This window comes from Crotalus tigris, unplaced genomic scaffold (genome assembly GCF_016545835.1).
Source record: "Crotalus tigris isolate CLP2741 ecotype Arizona unplaced genomic scaffold, ASM1654583v1 scf7180000019856.1557650, whole genome shotgun sequence".
Classification (NCBI taxonomy): Eukaryota; Metazoa; Chordata; class Lepidosauria; order Squamata; family Viperidae; genus Crotalus; species Crotalus tigris.
In genome coordinates this window covers 1,290,001-1,307,861 of record NW_024097742.1, presented here as the reverse complement: position 1 = coordinate 1,307,861, position 17,861 = coordinate 1,290,001, and the positions used below count along the sequence as shown (strand labels likewise).

The 17,861-nt window shown below is 37.2% G+C and overlaps 1 protein-coding gene across 7 annotated transcripts in view; it reads right to left on the bottom strand.

Moving 5' to 3' along the window:
- The window catches only part of LOC120317866 (glutamate receptor-interacting protein 2-like), a 154,408-nt gene that overhangs the window by 39,251 nt on the left and 97,296 nt on the right, over positions 1 to 17,861 (bottom strand). For all 7 annotated transcript variants that reach the window (XR_005559327.1, XM_039364831.1, XM_039364826.1 and 4 more), the window contains 2 exons: positions 12,996 to 13,141; positions 10,138 to 10,218 (listed from right to left, as the gene is read on the bottom strand). Coding sequence is in view for 6 of the 7 variants with exons in the window: in XM_039364831.1 (XP_039220765.1) it covers positions 10,138 to 10,218; positions 12,996 to 13,141 (227 nt within the window). In the remaining variant the exon portion in view is untranslated. The remainder of the gene's footprint in view (positions 1 to 10,137; positions 10,219 to 12,995; positions 13,142 to 17,861) is intronic.

Below are 17,861 nucleotides of genomic sequence, written 5' to 3'. Positions count from 1 at the left end.
TTGGTGCACTCCAAGGGGTTTCCAAGCTGGGTAACCACCCTGGAAAGCAAAGCAACCCTATGAAGATTGGTCCAACCCTGAACAAGTTGGTGATGTGGTTTGTTGCTGAACCTTGGTGGCAAAGCAGAACAAACTGTACTAGGCCTTAGCACGTTGAATTATAGATTCAAGATTGGAAGAAGATGGATGCAAGTGTTTCTTTCCAGACTAATGAAGGTCCTGGAGACTATGATGTAAACAGCCAGTTATAAATGGTTATGGAAACTCTTAGTCAGCCAGGTCATGGTTGTCCCAAAGTTTTTCAAGAGACAAGTAGACTTTCTTTGTTTTTGCTTGAAGATGTTTCCCTTCTCATCCAAGAAGCTTCTTTAGTTCTGAGGAAGTTCTTGGATGAGAAGCAAAATGTCTTCAAGCAAAAACCAAAAAAAGTCCAGTTGCCTTTTGAAAAAGCACCTTTGCGACAGTCAGCTGCAAGCTTTCCCATTATCTGTGAAGAGACTTGCAACCTTGCCAAATCATAGGAAAGCTATTAGAAAGAAAAACCAAAATTCTTTGCCTTAATATTTATGGAGTTATAATTGACCTAAATGGAAAACAATTCAATTGCTGAAATTCCTGTAACTCTTTGCAATCTCCACAAATCTTGTTAAAGGTATTCTGTCAGAATCTTTGAAGGAAAACAAATCATCTCTGGTTTTCATCAGCTGTCAAAATTCTTGACAAACTGATGCAGTCTAAGACTAGAGATTCAGTTTGATGGCAAACAAGTATGAGTTGATGTACTCTGAGATTCAATTTTTTTTTTAAAAAAAACCCAAGATCTTGGGGTAAAAGCATGAATTCTTTGGGCAAGATGCAGCAAAATGACCATTGTCATTTCTGATCACTGGGACTTCTGGTGAACCAAGAGGACTGACTTAGCACATAACAGGATAGCAATCTGGACCTCTTTCATTACTGTCACTGGAAGAATTCAGTCATGTCAGGGCTGTGGTTGGCCAGCCAAAAAACTGTTGGCAAGCTAGTCAGAATCAGCAATGGAACCAGGCTAACACAATGAGATGCAATGCCAGAGATAACTGACCTTCAGTGAAACCTGCAGATAAAGAGAAAATTGCATTTATAGTCTTGTTGCCACCTCACCGCATTTGAAGCAGTGCCTGAATACTTTAGCCTGACACCCCTTCTCTCACTGTGGAGAGTCAATGGCAGTCAAGGTGCTGCTGACTAAGCCTTGGAAGATTCAGGTTTATATTCACGCTCAGCTAATTCATGGGCTGATTCTGGGCCAGTCACTCCCTTTCTCAGCCCAACCAATTTTACAGGGTTATTGTGGGGAAAAGATGGAAGAGGGGGCGCTATGAACATACTTTAAGAGTTGGCTTCCAATTCTGTTGGCTGGACCCAGTCCAAAGTGTAACATTCCCTTAGTATAGGAGACAGCAAATGTGGGATTCATGGTTGGCCACTCTAAAGAAGGTGAAAGTGAAAAAGAAAAAGAATCCCAAAGAAATGAAAATATTGCCATTCCTAAAAATCTATCTAAGGCAAAGGGTTAAATGAAGCATTAAACTGATTGGCTTGCTACTCATGTCAGTGTCAGAAAGTCCTACTACAGGGGTCTTCAAACTTGGCCCTTTTATGACTTGTGGACTTCAACTCCCAGAATTCCTCAGCCAGGCATGCTGGCTGAGGAATTCTGGGAGTTGAAGTCCACAAGTCATAAAAGGGCCAAGTTTGAAGACCCCTGTCCTAGTACAACTCAATCCCTCTAAAAATGATCCTCTTTTGAAATGAAGGCCAATGTAAGATATTGTTTATGACAACCTCAGAAGCAGTAGAAACATCACTAAATTTGCAAAGAGCTTTGACAGGATACAGAGTACCCAAAAGCTACAGGTTTGTTTGTTGAAGCAAGTCCCTACTTCAGTTTATAAATCTGATTCCTGGATCTTTGGCTAGTTTGCTACTACTGTTGAGAGACTAAAATACCCAGAAAGATTCATGTTAAGAAAGACTGAAATAAGTATAAAATCAAAACTTTATTACAGCTTTTGGACCAGAAAGTGCAACAAGAAAATATACACACTTGCAAATATTAATAAAACATTTAAGAATGCAATAAAATTACATAAAATATATTATTGCTGTGACTGTAGTTTTTTTAAAAAAAGCAGTGATCTCCAAAATTTCTGCTAAATTTTAACTTTAGTAGGATGAATACAACAAACAAAATCAAGCAATCTGGAAAGTTACATCAGAATCCTGGGCAGATAAAAACAATGACAAATAGGCCTTCTGCTCTCTACCAGGGTAGTTTTTTAAAATGGGATAAATATGTATCTTCCTAGATTCCTAGAGAGCAACGAAGGAGCATATCACTTAGGGATTTCACAGAGCCATTTCTCCATGGGCATAAACCAGGGGTCTTCAAACCTGGCCTTTTTATGACTTGTGGACTTCAACTCCCAGAATTCCTCAGCCAGCATGCCTGGCTGAGGAATTCTGAGAGTTGAAGTCCACAAGTCATAAAAGGGCTAAGTCTGAAGACCCCTGGCACAAACACTGCTAAAAGGGGATATTTTTATACCACCTCCTCAGAACTGTAGAGGATGGTACATCCAACTTGGCCAAGGTGAAAGCCTTAAAACGTTTCAGAATCAAAATTGAAGAGAGGTAAGATGATATGAGATCACTTGACCATTTGAGAAGAATCCATAAACTGTAGGATATTAGACTTAAACTCATTTGAAAACCAACATTCCAGATGTGTTGTATAAGATGACTCCTGGCATTTTCAAGTCCTAATAGACAGAGGCTTTCCAAAGAAAGTCCTAAGGACTGGAGTTTGCCATTAGTTTGCCTTTATTAGCCAGGTTGATTTAAAACATTATCTAAAAACCAGGAGAGACGAACCTCACAGGAGAAAAATCAATCTCAACCAGAAATTAAGGTGATAAAACCAGGCTCTGGTACTTGCAGAAACCAAACCTGTCTCTAACCATAAAACAGCATTCTTGATGCATCTTGGAGCTGTATGCTCTTATAAACTTGGACTAGGTAGTTTTCAGGATATTAAACTTTGTAAAAATGCAAATTGGAACACTATAAAGAAGCTGTGAGATGACTTTAACAAGGAAAATCTTGCAAACTGCAGGAATAAAAATATGCCCCCTTTGAATGAAAGAATCTTAAGTCAGCTGGTGGAGCTTCATTGGGCCATACTTGCCTGAAAAGAAAAATCTGTGTTCTAAGATAAGAAAGCCTGGAAACTGCACCCCAGGATATTTATAAGTACCGTATGTATCTGCTCTGTTGAAGTCTCATTAATTTGCCATTTATGCAACCTGGTGTTGTGTCATGCAAACACCAGCACTTTAGCTTTTTTTATATAAATTATTGCTAGTTGTTCTTTTAGATAAAAGGAAGCCAATGCTTTCAATGTCTTTCTCATTCCCACCTGGGAGACCAACAAAATTACATTGTGTCCATTATACTAGTACATTATAGTACTACATTTATTACTTCATATAGCCAGGGTGGAATTGCCTGATCTACTAATATTGGATAGTGATGCTTAGAAGATAAGAGAGCCTGATTTATGGAACTGATGCACAAACTAAAGAGTAAGGGGGCTACACTCTTCTCTTACTCCTCTTTTGATGGAAACAGATCCCAAAAGGTGCCCCCAAAGGGAACATCTGACTCACAATGAAACGTTAGAATACAAAATTTGTGAATGCAGGACTCATCTTTTATCCTGTGAGGTTTCCTGAAGTTTTGCCATAGCACCTCCCGTGGAATAAATGTATTTTGGCAAGCATCAGTTCCTCTTTCTTATTGTTTCATAAAAAGCGAATCGAATATGGGGAAGCAAAGGTGGGTCTGTTCAGAACTGTCACTGACATTTAATGTAATGTATCCTAAGAGATGGAAAATTAGTTTTCATTTAATCCTATCTGGGTGCTGCCAGAGGCAGACAGTTCAGAAATGAGTATGTTGAAATGCTCAAGAAAATAAGAATTGGAAACAAAGCTCATGAAAAATCTGGTATACCTAATCTAGATAATGATTATCATCATTGTAAATGATTATATTTATCAAAGTGACTTGATGTACTTTTAGCATTTTTTAGAAAATGCATTGCTGCACAAAGGAGATGGAAACATCAGATCATTCAATTGCTTTTCTTCATAAAAGATCTCTATTCATGCTTTAAAGAACGATTCTCCAATTAACATCGCTATAAATCAGAAATCCAGACTGTGCTAATACTTATTCTGTTACAATACAAGTGATTGCCAGATAGGACAACATGTCTACTATCTCCTGTGAACAAAACAGTGTGTGCATGCGTACACACACACGTGCACACACACACAACCCACTATCACGGTAAATGAAGAATCTAGAGAGAGTTCATCTATAGATGCAATGTGAATTACCGTTTTCAAATAGGCTTACTGATATTTAATTTAGATCTAAAGTATAGGCCTTGAATGCTATTGTGCATTCTGATAATTAACGAGTTTTCAGATCAGGCTTCAACAAAACTGCTAATAATTTAATTTACTTGAAAATGATCACATATAATTAGGAAGGTTTACAAAAACAAGCTTATCATTTAAAACATAGAAAATGTTTTGCAGGGAAAGGTTAAGGAAAAAATAATCTGGTATGGTACTGATAATTTTGCAGCACTCCTTCCAATATGCAGAAACAAAGCAGCACATTCTCCTAAATTGGAGGGGGAAAAGGTTTGCTCAGCAGTCAATTAGCTTTCAATTAACCCTAATAGATCTGATTAGCCAAATTAAATTCTCATTGGCAAGCTGTTGACTTTGCTGTTCACTCAGGTTTGCTTCCTTATGTCTTGGATTGGGTATGAAGGGATCAAATCATTTTATACCAAGGCTGTTATCGGACAATTTCTGCTTGAGAAGTATTGTAGATCTTCATTTTACCCAATCTATGTCAATTTCAATAGACAGCATTAGCCCAAAAAGGTGATGGCCATATTTCCAATAAACTAAGTCAGTGATGGCGAACCTTTTAGAGACCGAGTGCCCAAACTGCAACCCAAAACCCACTTATGTATCGTTGGGTGCCGGGTGGGCATGGCCCATTGGCTGGGTGTGGCTCATTGGGTGGGCGTGGCCCATTGGGTGGGCGTGGCTGCCGTGGTAACAGCAGATTGGGTGGGACTAAAAAGTTCAATCAATCAATTTCAACTTTGCGAGATCTTTTTTTCCCATGAGAAGTTGCAATTGATTGCTTGATTGAACTTTTTTTTTTTTTGCACATGGTGGCGGAGGCCTAAAGCAAAAAGGTTTTATAAAACCCAGCTGAAGGCCCAGGACTAGGGCGATGGCGCGCGTGCCCACAGAGAAGGCTCTGTGTGGCACCTGTGGCATGCGTACTATAGGTTCGCCACTATAAAACTAAGTACTAAAGCAAAGTGAGTGAACCTTTTTCTGTAAAGGCCATGAAGCTCAATCTCTCAGCTTTCATCAGAGGAATCATATATTTTAAGAATAAATGGAAATATTGCAGCCTTAGTATTATTTACTTCACAATCTACTAAAGTCAGGGATCATGTTAGTTACATACACTTAACAGAATAACAGAGTTGGAAGGGAACTTAGAGGTCTTCTAGTCCAACCTCCTCTGTTCAAGCAGGAGACCCTATACCAGGGGTAGGTAACCTCAGCTCTTTTATGACTCGTGGACTTCAACTCCCAGAATTCCTGAGTCAGCTTCAGGAATTCTGGGAGTTGAAGCCCACGAGTCATAAAAGAGTCGAGGTTGCCTACCCCTGCCCTACACCATTCTGGACAAATGGCTATCCAATCTCTTCTTAAAAATCTCCAGTAATGGAGTATCCATAACTTCTTGAGGCGAGCCATTCTATTAATTAATTGTTCTTACTGACTGGAAATTTCTCCTTATTTCTAGTTTGGTTCTCTCCTTGATTAGTTTTCATCCATTGCTTTGTGTCTTGCCTTCAGGTGCCTTGGGGAATAGGTTAATCCCTCTTCTTAATGGCAGCCCCTCAAATATTGGAGTACTGCTATCACATCATCTCAAGTCCTTCCTTTCATTAGACTAGGCATATCCAATTCCTGTAGCATTCTTCATATATTTTAGCCTCCAGCCCTCTAATCATCTTTATTGCTCTTTTCTGCACTTTCTAGAGTCTCAACATCTTGTTTATATTGTGGCAACCAAAACTGGATGCAATATTCCAAGTGTGATTTTACTGAAATAATAATTTAAAGGATTTAAATAAACAAGGAGTGAAAAATAGTAATATAACAATATTAAACATACAACCAACAAAATAAAATAAAACAAATATACTAATAAATTTAGAAAGCAGAACTGTAACTTGAGGAGCATACACACACCAGCAGTTAACAAAATAGCTACAAGTTCTCCTTCTTGGTTTTCTTCTTCTCTGTATGATATACTATATTTGCATGATATACTAGAATTTGTTGCTCACAGTAAGCAGGAGGCACAGAGAAATGTTGTGACAAACTACAGCTGTCTTGTTTTGCCCACCAAAGGGAATCAAACATCACTCATGTTTTTTTAAGACGTAAGCTTGTGTTCCAAGTGTCAGCCTAAGTTTAAGATGTCTTATTTTATAGTTTAGATTTAATTACTTTGGAGAAACTAGAGCAAAATCAACAGCTTTCATTTAAATTTTCTTCCATTTAGTAAAAAAAAAAAAAATGTACTACATGAATAGAAAGATTGGACCTCAAAGAGTCTCAAAGAATTTACCACAGAAATCCTTCAAAATGTAACATTTCATTCCTTGTTTTACTGTATGTAGATTAAGGATGGATTATAGGGTAATGGGAAGTTTAAATGAGTTTGTAGATAATCTTGTTATAGATGGCATAGATTTCTATGTTAAGGAAAGAACTAAACATAATTTTAAAAAAGTTTTTTTTAAATGTTTCTCCGCATAAACAGATTATGTTAAAAGCACTAAGCTTAGGCACAATTGTTGATTAAAAAAAGTCTGATGTCACATGTCTAGAAATTAATATATTCTTGAAGAGAAAAAAATTGGAGAATACACCAAACTGGCTTTTGAATATATATTACAAATATATTATATATATTTCTATTCAAAATTTCCTTAAATCCTACCATTCCTTCTTATCTTGACAAAGCAAGTGAAAAAGAGTCTTAATGAAGAATAAAGCCACCCTTCTACCAGTCATTTCTTTTTTATTGTTGCCTAGGGTTGCTGCTAAGAAAGATCTCCCCTTTTCACACATTATACTAACTAAACTCACAAGGTTCTCACTGTCATAATTCAGCCTACTAGACACTCAGTGTCAACCATAACATTTAGCCTCACAAGGGATCAAGAGACTATCAGAAGAAAGACTTCAACTACTATAATGGTATATGGGAGTGACCTCAGAGCTGCGGTTCAGTCGGATATGTAGGAAACTTAGCTTGCAGAATGAATGGCAATAGGGAAGAACTATACTTTCAAGATTCACACAATAAAGCAGAATCAGTTCATATGGGCATGCTTCCTATCTGGACTACCTCATAAATCTGACCTCAATCTTGTAAGTCTCCTCCTGTCACCTTTATAGCCCAAGAATCCAGGGAGGGTCTCTTCTGAGACATTTGCCATGCCCATATTCCTCCTGCAGGCTAAGCCGCCTCTTATCCTCCTGTTCCCCTGACTGCAGCTCTTCCCCTCTGCCTCCCAAGATCATTCCCATATCCCATTACAGCCACTGAAATAACCTCTAGCCCCCCCCAAACAAGAAGCAAGATGGCTGATGGCGCTTATTTAACATCCTGCCTCAAAGAGAGGCTCTCACAGTCTGCAGGAAGACAGACAGCTTCTGATTCGTGACATGATGGATGATATTTCTCTATACGCATGCCCAGTTTTTATTAAAATGTATAATGATTTAGATGGGGGAGATTTCCCCCCTGAAGGGGTTTTGAGCATATAATTCACATGCATCGTTGACATAGCCAGTCATAAAACATCTTACACCACTGATTGAAACATGAAGCATTGGGGAAATGTGTTTACTTAAGCCAAGTTTAATATGACTACGATTGCACTTTGAAAAAGGGAAATAATCAGACTGGAAAGGACAATTTTAAATCCCCCTTCCCCCAAATTTGAAGAGCTGAGGAAAAATATGCAAAGGAAAACATACATTTCAGGTTCATATTGCAAAAGAAGAACAGTCTGCATATAAATCAATTACCACTTGAAAATGTCTGTTTACTCAAGAGTAAATACGGTAAATGAAAATATACTTAGAAGATACTAAAGCTTTTATATTAAGCTGCATCCATTTATTCTCCATTTTTTTATAGTCTCAACTATAACAGCTAAGGAACAAAGTCATGCATTCATTTTTGAGTGGTTAAAATTCTAAATGCAACCAGCTTCATTTGAAAATCTCCCAAGACCCTCCGAGAAGGATCAGAGATTTTTTGATTTAGTGAGAGAAAATCCATTTTGTTTTGCTATTGTTCAACTCTTGGGGTTAGGAATTCATGCTCGTCATCCAGGAAAGCTAAAAGCCCCAGCTGACTTTCCTGCCCCTGAAATGTACTATGTTCTATGGAGATCTGACATTATTACATGAAGGCTTTGTCACATTAAAATATTTGAATTCCCTTGACCCAGTGATAAAATCAGATACTTTTGTATACATTATATTACAAGGATGAAAGGCCTTGATGACTATTGGAGAAAATTATAACTTTCAATTATACCTCTCCCAAGCAAACCTCCAACTGCAATAAAACTCTCACTAAAGTGTTTTAATCTATTCATAGGTTTAACCCTCAAGCAACTTCTTTGAGTCTCAGTTAAACATATGTATTATTGGAGTCGGGGCTCTTTGTTTAAAAAATAGTAATGACTGAGTCTATGTTTGAAATGCTGTACATCATGTTGTAGTCCCATTGTATATTGTAACAAAAGTTGTCATCCTTCAGATTCCAATTCTTCTATAATCCACTGTCACCATTCATTAAGAAGAGGGAGGTTTCAGTAATACTTGGGGGAACTTCAGTGTTTACTTGAAATTTCTCCTATGCGTGGAAATAGCCTACTGAGACCTGCACTTAGAATACTGATGGGAGAAGAACAGAATATTTTTTAGGATAGCATAGCTGACCAATTGATGGTCTGAACAGGAACATCACTCTAAAGCAGGGGTGTCAAACTGCCGGCCCACGGGCTGGATGCATCATCCGGAAGCCACGCCCACCCCATTGCCGGCAATGGCAAAACTGTCCCGATACGTTGCGTGATGTCACGTGACGTCACGAGTTTGACATGTCTGCTCTAAAGCATAATATTTGCTTTATAATCCATTCAATTACGTGCTCCTCAGAATGTTTAAGTTAGGAAAGAAGATGTGACAACTCTGTTGCTCAGAGAGGAATTTCTACTTGAGTTCAGAGCTATATTTTAGCAGAAATTGCTACCAACACGGTGAGGCTGGGAATACACAATAATACCACTAATTTTAAAAAGCACCCAGCACTTCCTAACATTTGTCTGAAATAGGAAATATGGGCAGAATTTTAAATTAATTTCAGAAAACAGTATGCATTTCTTTAAAAAAAACCCAATGAGTTGATATGATGTAATGATTAAAGTGCTGAACTAAGACCAGGATATCCAGATTCAAGTTTTGCCTCCACTAAGAAAGGTCACTGGGTGACTTTGGGACAGTGACACATGTTGTGGGAAACATTGGAAGAGGAAGTGCAACACATGAACCGTTAGACTCCTGGAGAAAAGGCAAAATATAAATCTAACTTTTAAAAAAGTTATTATCGATCTGGAAATGAGCACCACTGAAACGGATCTGAGTTTAGGAGTTCTTGTGAACACAATTTAGAAAATCCTGGCAGGGAAGATTTTACAGCACCACCCAACCATTGTAAAGCCAATATACAGCTTGTCTTCATTGCTGCTATACCATCATATTAATGTTTAGATGATACTAGAAGACATTATCGATCACTAGGAGGGAACTGACTCTAACTTGGTGGGCATTCAGAACATTCTCTTATAGAAAAGAAAATGGCAAATAAAACTTGTAACTTAGAAATACTTACAACTGATAGTGATCCCAAGTTCCACACCCCTTTTCTTAGGTAGTTTCACATGGAAGGTACCACTGCTTGGAATGACAGATTCTGTGGAACAAGTAGACCAATTAAAAAGGGCATGATCAAACCAGAGGGTCATAGGGTTGGTTGCTTTGTCTGCCTGTACTAAAATTCCTAATATGTGTGAAGGTAAGTACAGTAGTGTAGAACAAAGTTTACTTTGGCATTGGAAAAAAGTATTTGATAAAAGACCACTGACACGAGTCACTTCTCACTTTTCAATGGCTCTCCTATATGCACAGCTTCCTATTCATACTGGAATTTGCTGTCACTGGAATCAAAATCTGCAAGATAGTTGGGCCAGATCATATGTTGAGTTTCAGAACATTGTTAGCTAGAATAGTTTTGGGCAGAATTAATGGGAAGATCATAAGGAATGAAGCTGCTTTACGTTTTCTGTAATATTTTCTAATAGCTCATAATGAGTTGTGTCTTGTACTTAATGAATATTTCCTTAGTGTATTTAGTTCAGTACAATTAAGTGAGCAATAATATAATGCAGCTGAAATTTACAGGTTGTCCTCAACTTATGACAATTCAGCCCAAAATTTCTATTGCTAAACAAGACAGTTGTTAAGTGAGTTTGCCCTATTTTATGACCCTACTTGCCACTGTTGTTAAATGAATCACTACAGTTGTTAAGTTAGTAACATGGTTGTTAAGTGAATCTGGTTTCCCCATTGACTTTGCTTTGTGATCACATGACTCTGGGACATTGCAACTGTCGTAAGTACATGCCTGTTGCTAAGCATCTTAATTTTGATCCCATGACCTTGGGGATGCTGCAATGATTGCTAAGTGTGAAAAATGATCATAAGTCACTTTTTTTAGTGCCACTGTAATTTCAAATGGTCATTAAACAAATTGTAAGACAAGAGCTACCTGTACATTTAAATTATAGGTGACATCTTTTTACATGTCGTTTTATTTCTCTTTGAATTTGCAAGTGTAATAAAGGCCTTTAGTAGATGAATGTTTATGCATATATAGCATTCAACATACAGAAAGGTGGGTCCTAAACTGAATAAATATATTCAGTATTTTTTGTAGATCAGTATCTAAGAGAGAAATACACTAATTTATATCATTTCTGAAAGAAAAAGTTGTGTGCAGGTGCAAGTGTCAGTCTTTTTTATTATTTATTTTAGGGCTTTGCAACTCAGATTCTATAACAAAGTAAAATCCCAGTTGTTCTAACAAGACCAAATTAAGTAACAAGTTATTAGTTTCCCCTCCAAGATTTAGCCATTTTTAGTTTTACAACTATAGACACATTAGAGCTTTGACAATTATCTAATGATAGGAGCCCAGCGGCTGTGAGAACATGGAGAATGGAGGGGGCTGCTGTCACATTCCTGTGCCAGATGTGTTCTCATTTGCTAAAATGAGAACTGGAGCTTTATAAGTGTCCCAGTAACTCCCAGTGTCTCCTATACCTAAACATAATCACATTAATTGACTCTGAATTACACTTTTCAGCCTTTGTTAGTTACAAGATAGTGCAATTGTAAAACTGCTAATTAAAATCCAGATCCAGTTGTTGGCCCTCATGAAGATCACCAAAAAATCTTGTGTGGTCACCATCTCTTATCTTCATCCAGAGGTTTGTACTAGTGTGTGAAAGGAGTACTTCACATGCATAGGCATCATAAATATTGCCAGTGATAAAAGAAGCTACAGATGGTCCTCAATTTATAAACATTCATTTAGTGACTGTGAAAAGTTACCACAGCAATGAAAAAAGAGACAACCAGTCCTCATATTGTAGCAGTCCCCATGGTCACATGATCAAAACTCAGGTGCTTGGCAACTGGCATGTATTTAAGACAGTGGCAGCATTCTGGGGTTATGTGATCACCATTTGTGATCTTCCCAGCTGGTTTCTGACAAGGCAAGTCAATGGGGGAAGCTGGATTTTCTTAACGACTGTGCAACTCACTTAACTATTTTATTTTATTTTATTTTATTTTTATTTATGAGACTTATATACCGCTTTAAGTGCAAGCACACTCTCTAAGCGGTGTACACCAGTAAGCAATGTATATATATATTTACATTGCCCCCAACAATCTGGGTCCTCATTTTTGATTTGAACCGCTGACCTGCTGAACACAGTCAGCTAAAGTGGCCTGCAGTACTGCGCTCTAACTGCTGCTCCACCTCGGCTCATAGTTGTTTGCTTAAGAACTGTAGCAAAAAAGATTGTAAAATTTGGCCATGACTCTGTACTTCCTTCTTTATAGCAATGGAAATTCTGGTCCTAGTTGTGGCCATAAGTCAAGGACTACCTGTATACTCTATCTCATTCCTATGCCTGGTGAACCGATCTGAGTCAGATATTTGCAAAAATTACGTATTTCTCATAAAAACGAGTGAGCTTTTTTAGACAGAATCAGACTATGAACTTACTTTTAATCAACAGGAATTTTACAGAAGCACACAGTCTGAGGCCCTTTCCAACCAAACTACCTACCGTCTGAAGAATTCTGCCATTTCATCTGCTCAAAATGTTGCTTTGCCATTATTTGATTGTCTTTCCCTTAAGCAGACCTACTTCACTTCTCTTAATGTACTATTACATAACTGTTGCTACATATTTGAAATTTTATATAAAGCATACATTGGTTCTGGCTTCAGAAATCAATATATAGTTACCCAATACATCAAGATCATGCATCATGTCTGGTTCTGGGTCACTAAAAATAATCTGGTCATCTACTGTTCTATGCTGCTGCTAACTATACTGAAAAAAAAGCAACAGAATTAAAAAGGAAATTGGGATTAGGCTGAAAAAATATCCATACCTGCCACATCAAATTCAATCTCTAACACGACTTTATTAGTAAGTGCTGCATCCCGCAACAGCTGGTTGGCTTCCTCCATTGTCCCATCTTCAGTTGCAATGCTATTGATGGAAAGTACTCTGTCTCCAACTTGTAGAAGGCCACACCTTTAATGAAGAGTGATGAAGGAGATTGGGAGAAGTCAAGAGAAAAGGACATTCATCAAGACCATGTAGCCCCTTTCCCATGACATCAAAGAACAAGGCTGATGGGGAATCCAATATGGAAGCATAGATATTTGAGATAGTCAAATAAGAAAGGATTCATACACATTGATGGACTACCCATAATATCTCCAAAGTCTGATAGGGGTTTCCCTTCCCACTCCTTTCTATTGCAGTGAATTAAGTTAGAGCCTGAACGAGCTTCTTTGCAATGCTTTCTATTTCCTGGGTTCAACACATGCTTTTGTTTTTGTAACTATTTCTACATAGTTTCTCCATGACTTTCTACATATCCAAAGATACATTAAAACTAAAATCAGTGTTATATGAAAGCTGCTTTGAAGCCTACTTTAATCTTACAGAAATCCAATTAACCATTCCTGACCCCACTGTCATTCAGACTAATGACACGAAAAGTTACATAATACTGTATGTGCCATATTGCAAGTTGCAAGCTTATGTAGCTGACTTCAGTGCTTCAGCAAATCAGGTAACTTTTTTTCCTACATATTTTCCCCCTTGAAGATACACTTCTTATACAAACTTGTCATACATTTCTTGTATTGATAGTTCTGCATTTGGAGACTTGGAATAGCAGGAATGGAAGAAAAAAGAAAAGAATTACAGATGATCCTTGACTTACAAAAACAATTGGAACTGGAATTTTGATCATAAGTTACTGCAGTCATAAGTCAAGGCATTCACATGACTTGACCTGATTATTTTTAACCATTTTTACAGCAATCATTAAGTGAATTGTTTGGTCATTAAGCAAATCCATTCTCCTAAATGGGTGAGTTTTGCCAGGGACCGACAGAAAACATTGTCAATTGCGGTCATATGACTGTGGGACACTACAACTAATTGTAAATGTGAGCCGGTTGCTAAGAAGTATAAATGTGATCATGTGACAGGGGATGCAACATTTTATGATGATTAAAGTCACTCTGGATATGAGATAAGCAAGAAAGGAAGGAAGGAAGGAAGGAAGGAAGGAAGGAAGGAAGGAAGGAAGGAAGGAAGGAAGGAAGGAAGGAAGGAAGGAAGGAAGTTTTATGAGCCATAAAGCACCCTTTTCAAGACTGTCATAACTTCAAATGACAGATCATAAGGTGAGGACTACTTGTATGCTATACAAAAGTGAGACAAAATCAAGCCATAGAAAAAGATTCTGCATAGAGGAGATAAAGGCAGTTTAGAAATGAATTGAACAATATATACGGTAGGTGAATGTAGCAGTCCCCAGAATATGGGAACAGAGAGGTATTGAATAGGAACCACTGCAAAATTCAGGGGCAGGATTTTAAAATGAGTGAAGACTATCCTTGAAAATCCTGCAAAATTAATGTGGCAAGCCACATGGAAATACCACAACTCATAAATGGTTAGGGAGCTCTTAATGCTTTTAAAAGAAAAGGGTGTATTTATGTATGAAGATCTTCCTATTTAGTTATTACAATGAAAAGGCTGGAGAAGCATTTGAGAAATCACAGAAGCAGCTTCCTCTGTTGAGTGGTTCTGATGTACCATTCAAAGACTGGGAAAAATCCATTGTTTGAACTGAGCTTCTAGTAAAATTGTCTAAACATCTTTGCATTTCTAATCAATAGGGGGAAAAAAATCAAGAACCAATATATATTTTAGCTCAAGAACAGAGTACTTTGAAAATCCAAAAGCTTTATATCTTGGTTGTTTGAGTCCAAAACATTTTATTTCCCTTATTAGTAGATTGAAAAGAACTAATAGGATATTTTCAGGCTCAAATCCTCCAGCTTTATAACATTTTGTGAAATGAAATTATACCCAGTTGTTCCTTTAATAAAGGCACTGATGCAAGATACCACATATAATTATGATGCTGCATTTATAAAATCACTTTTTTCTAAAAATTAATAAGAAAATATCCTCATGGAGGTTCACATAGATCTTCAGAAGGATGAACATAAACAAAGCCAATTTTCCATTAACCAAATAACCATTAAAAATGTATACCAATCTTTGAATTTTTTTTTAATTTTTAAATAAGTATTTGCTTTTCCCCTCTTTATCTTCTACTATATTTTCTTAGTTAATCAGTAACACATGTAGAAAGGAAGAAATTTCATAAAATAAAATAATAGATTCACACAAAGAACTGATTCTAATAGTGTTACTGAGAGTAGCCCAATTCACAGCTTTCAATGAAATAACATTAACTCATCTGGAACATGTTTCTTCTCTGGTCTACCTAAGAAGGCTGCCATCTCAATTTAGCTTTTCCTTTCTTTGATGTAGAAGTAACCTGGCAGCTTCTCAAGATCTGGTAGCACCTCTGAATAACTTCACACATTTGTACTTTTCCCCACTGTGAGAACTGGACTGAGGCATTGGTTTAGCCAGTTAAACTTGGGGCCTCACAGCCCAAAAAGTTCTCCCAAAATGTCAGGATTTTGTTTTCATTTGTTAATGAAAATTACAACTTCATGTATGATAGTCTTCATAAGCTAAACCCTCTTGTATGCCTCACATGAACCTCATTAATTAAGATATGCTTTGGTTCTGCATGGACTCAAATCATGTTTCAAAGAGGAATCATTCCCCACCCTATCAGGACCTTGTGGTGCATCCCAGCAATAGTCTAACTTCAGCTGTGTAAAGTGCACTTGCTAAATAGAGCCTCTGCAGCCTCCCATAGCTTAGGGCCTCACCACATCTAAATCTGGCCTCACTTACTATATTTAAGGAATGGCAAATGAAAAAAGGGAAAAAATATTCTTATGCTTTTACCTTAATGGTAAAGGCAAAATTTCCTTCAAATCAAGTTTGTCTCCTGGTGACTTCACAGACATTTCCATGCAGCAATATGGAAATGGTTTCCCTCTGCTTTTTCAGCTCCCTGGGTCTACCATATACATGCCTGGAGGTTTCTCTCTAACTAGCCTGACCCTGCTTAGCTTTTCAACTGGATTGGCTTAGGTAACAAGTTGAGTTTCTGTGATGCACTGTGCTGAACCCATTTAAAACACAAACTACATAATCCTAGGGATATGTTGAGAGTCAACATATTCCCTATGTTATACATGCCTTAGTTGCCCGAGATTGGTTGCTAGTTAAGAAGGCAGGACTAGCTTACAGTAAGTCACAAATTTACTTGCCTGCTTGCCACTGATCAAGATGTGCTACAGCTATGTCCCCAAATGCAGAGATAGGGGACTGTTTTCCTGTTTACAAACTCTGGAGCTGCTCCAACTTCTTTAGAAGAATTATGTGATTGCCTGGATGAATTCTTGCTCCCTCCTTCCCAATTCCATGGCCTCATCTGTGTTATTCAGTGCTTTGGAGACACTGTGAGCCACTTAGAACAGAAATATAGCATGAAACAGATGAGTGCTAGTTCTCCTGAGGTTGGGGCTAGAATACTAGAAAGATTATATCATACCCCACGCTAAGTACTTTTAGAATTCACTGGGGTACAATAAGAGACTACAACAATCTTGGCATTCAACAACAATCAAAATATGAATACGATAGCCTTGTATAGCATATGACAATTTCATATATGTTTATTAGGACTGGTCAGGAAAATCTGTATCTGACAATAAGAGAAATTTAGGTCGTGGATGAAGAGTGTTGATCTAAAAGACATAGATGAACCTCAGTGGTGTGATTTGGGCTTCCTCCCAGTTAAACAACAGAAGTCTCTTTCCCATAGCATTATTCTTCAATGCCTGAGAAAATTTGAGTACTTTGTCGTGGCCAGATGGCATCTGCAGCTGAATTTAAACAAAGAGTATTTGGTCTTTATTCTAATAAGGAGTGGCTGCTTGATCAAATGTTTCAAGATAAAGCAATTGTGCTATTAGTGGAATATGGAAAGCATATAGTGTTTCATGATCATCCTTGCAAAATTCCACACATCCTTTACCTTGTTATCAGCAACAGTAGTAATAAAAACATTCTTATTTTGATTAGCTAAGAAGAATTTGAAAATGTGAATCTATCTTTATGTATTTCTCTTACTTATCCAACGTAAAAAATAATGGAAAGGAGTTGGCATTTTTTTTTCATAGTGGCTGAGTCTTACAAAGTTAGCTATTCTCACATTCACCTGTCAAACCTAAGTACTCACCTATAGAATAACCTTTCCAAGTATTCACATAAAATTGGGTCACCTGATTCTAGAGGGAAAACTATAATGTTGCTGAACTGAAGATCATAACCCCGTTTCATTTGTGAAGTTACAAAGAATGAGAGCAGAAAAACATTGGAAAATATCATAGAATCATAGTAGCATAGGAACCAAATGTGTCTATGGCACTATGGCCAATTTTAGCCACTATGTCATACTATGAGAGCTATCAAAATACAGACATACTGTACATCCTTGGGTGAGACATGTAAACCACTTAATATATCTGAAGAATACATAATTAAAATTCAAAGAAGAAAATCTGGAGAGGGAAAAAGTTTCCTTTTTGTTTTTTGCTTCTATCTCGGTGTGCAATATAAATTTGCTTCTCTACTTTGTTTTAACAAGAAAAAAAGGCTTGAAAATGCAGAATCTGTATAATCTAGACATTTTTAATCTTAAATTGTATATAAATTTTTCAATGTGTCTATCTACCTTTCAGTAAATAGAATATTCAACAGGGCAAACAACGTCATCAAAAATTAAACAGAATAA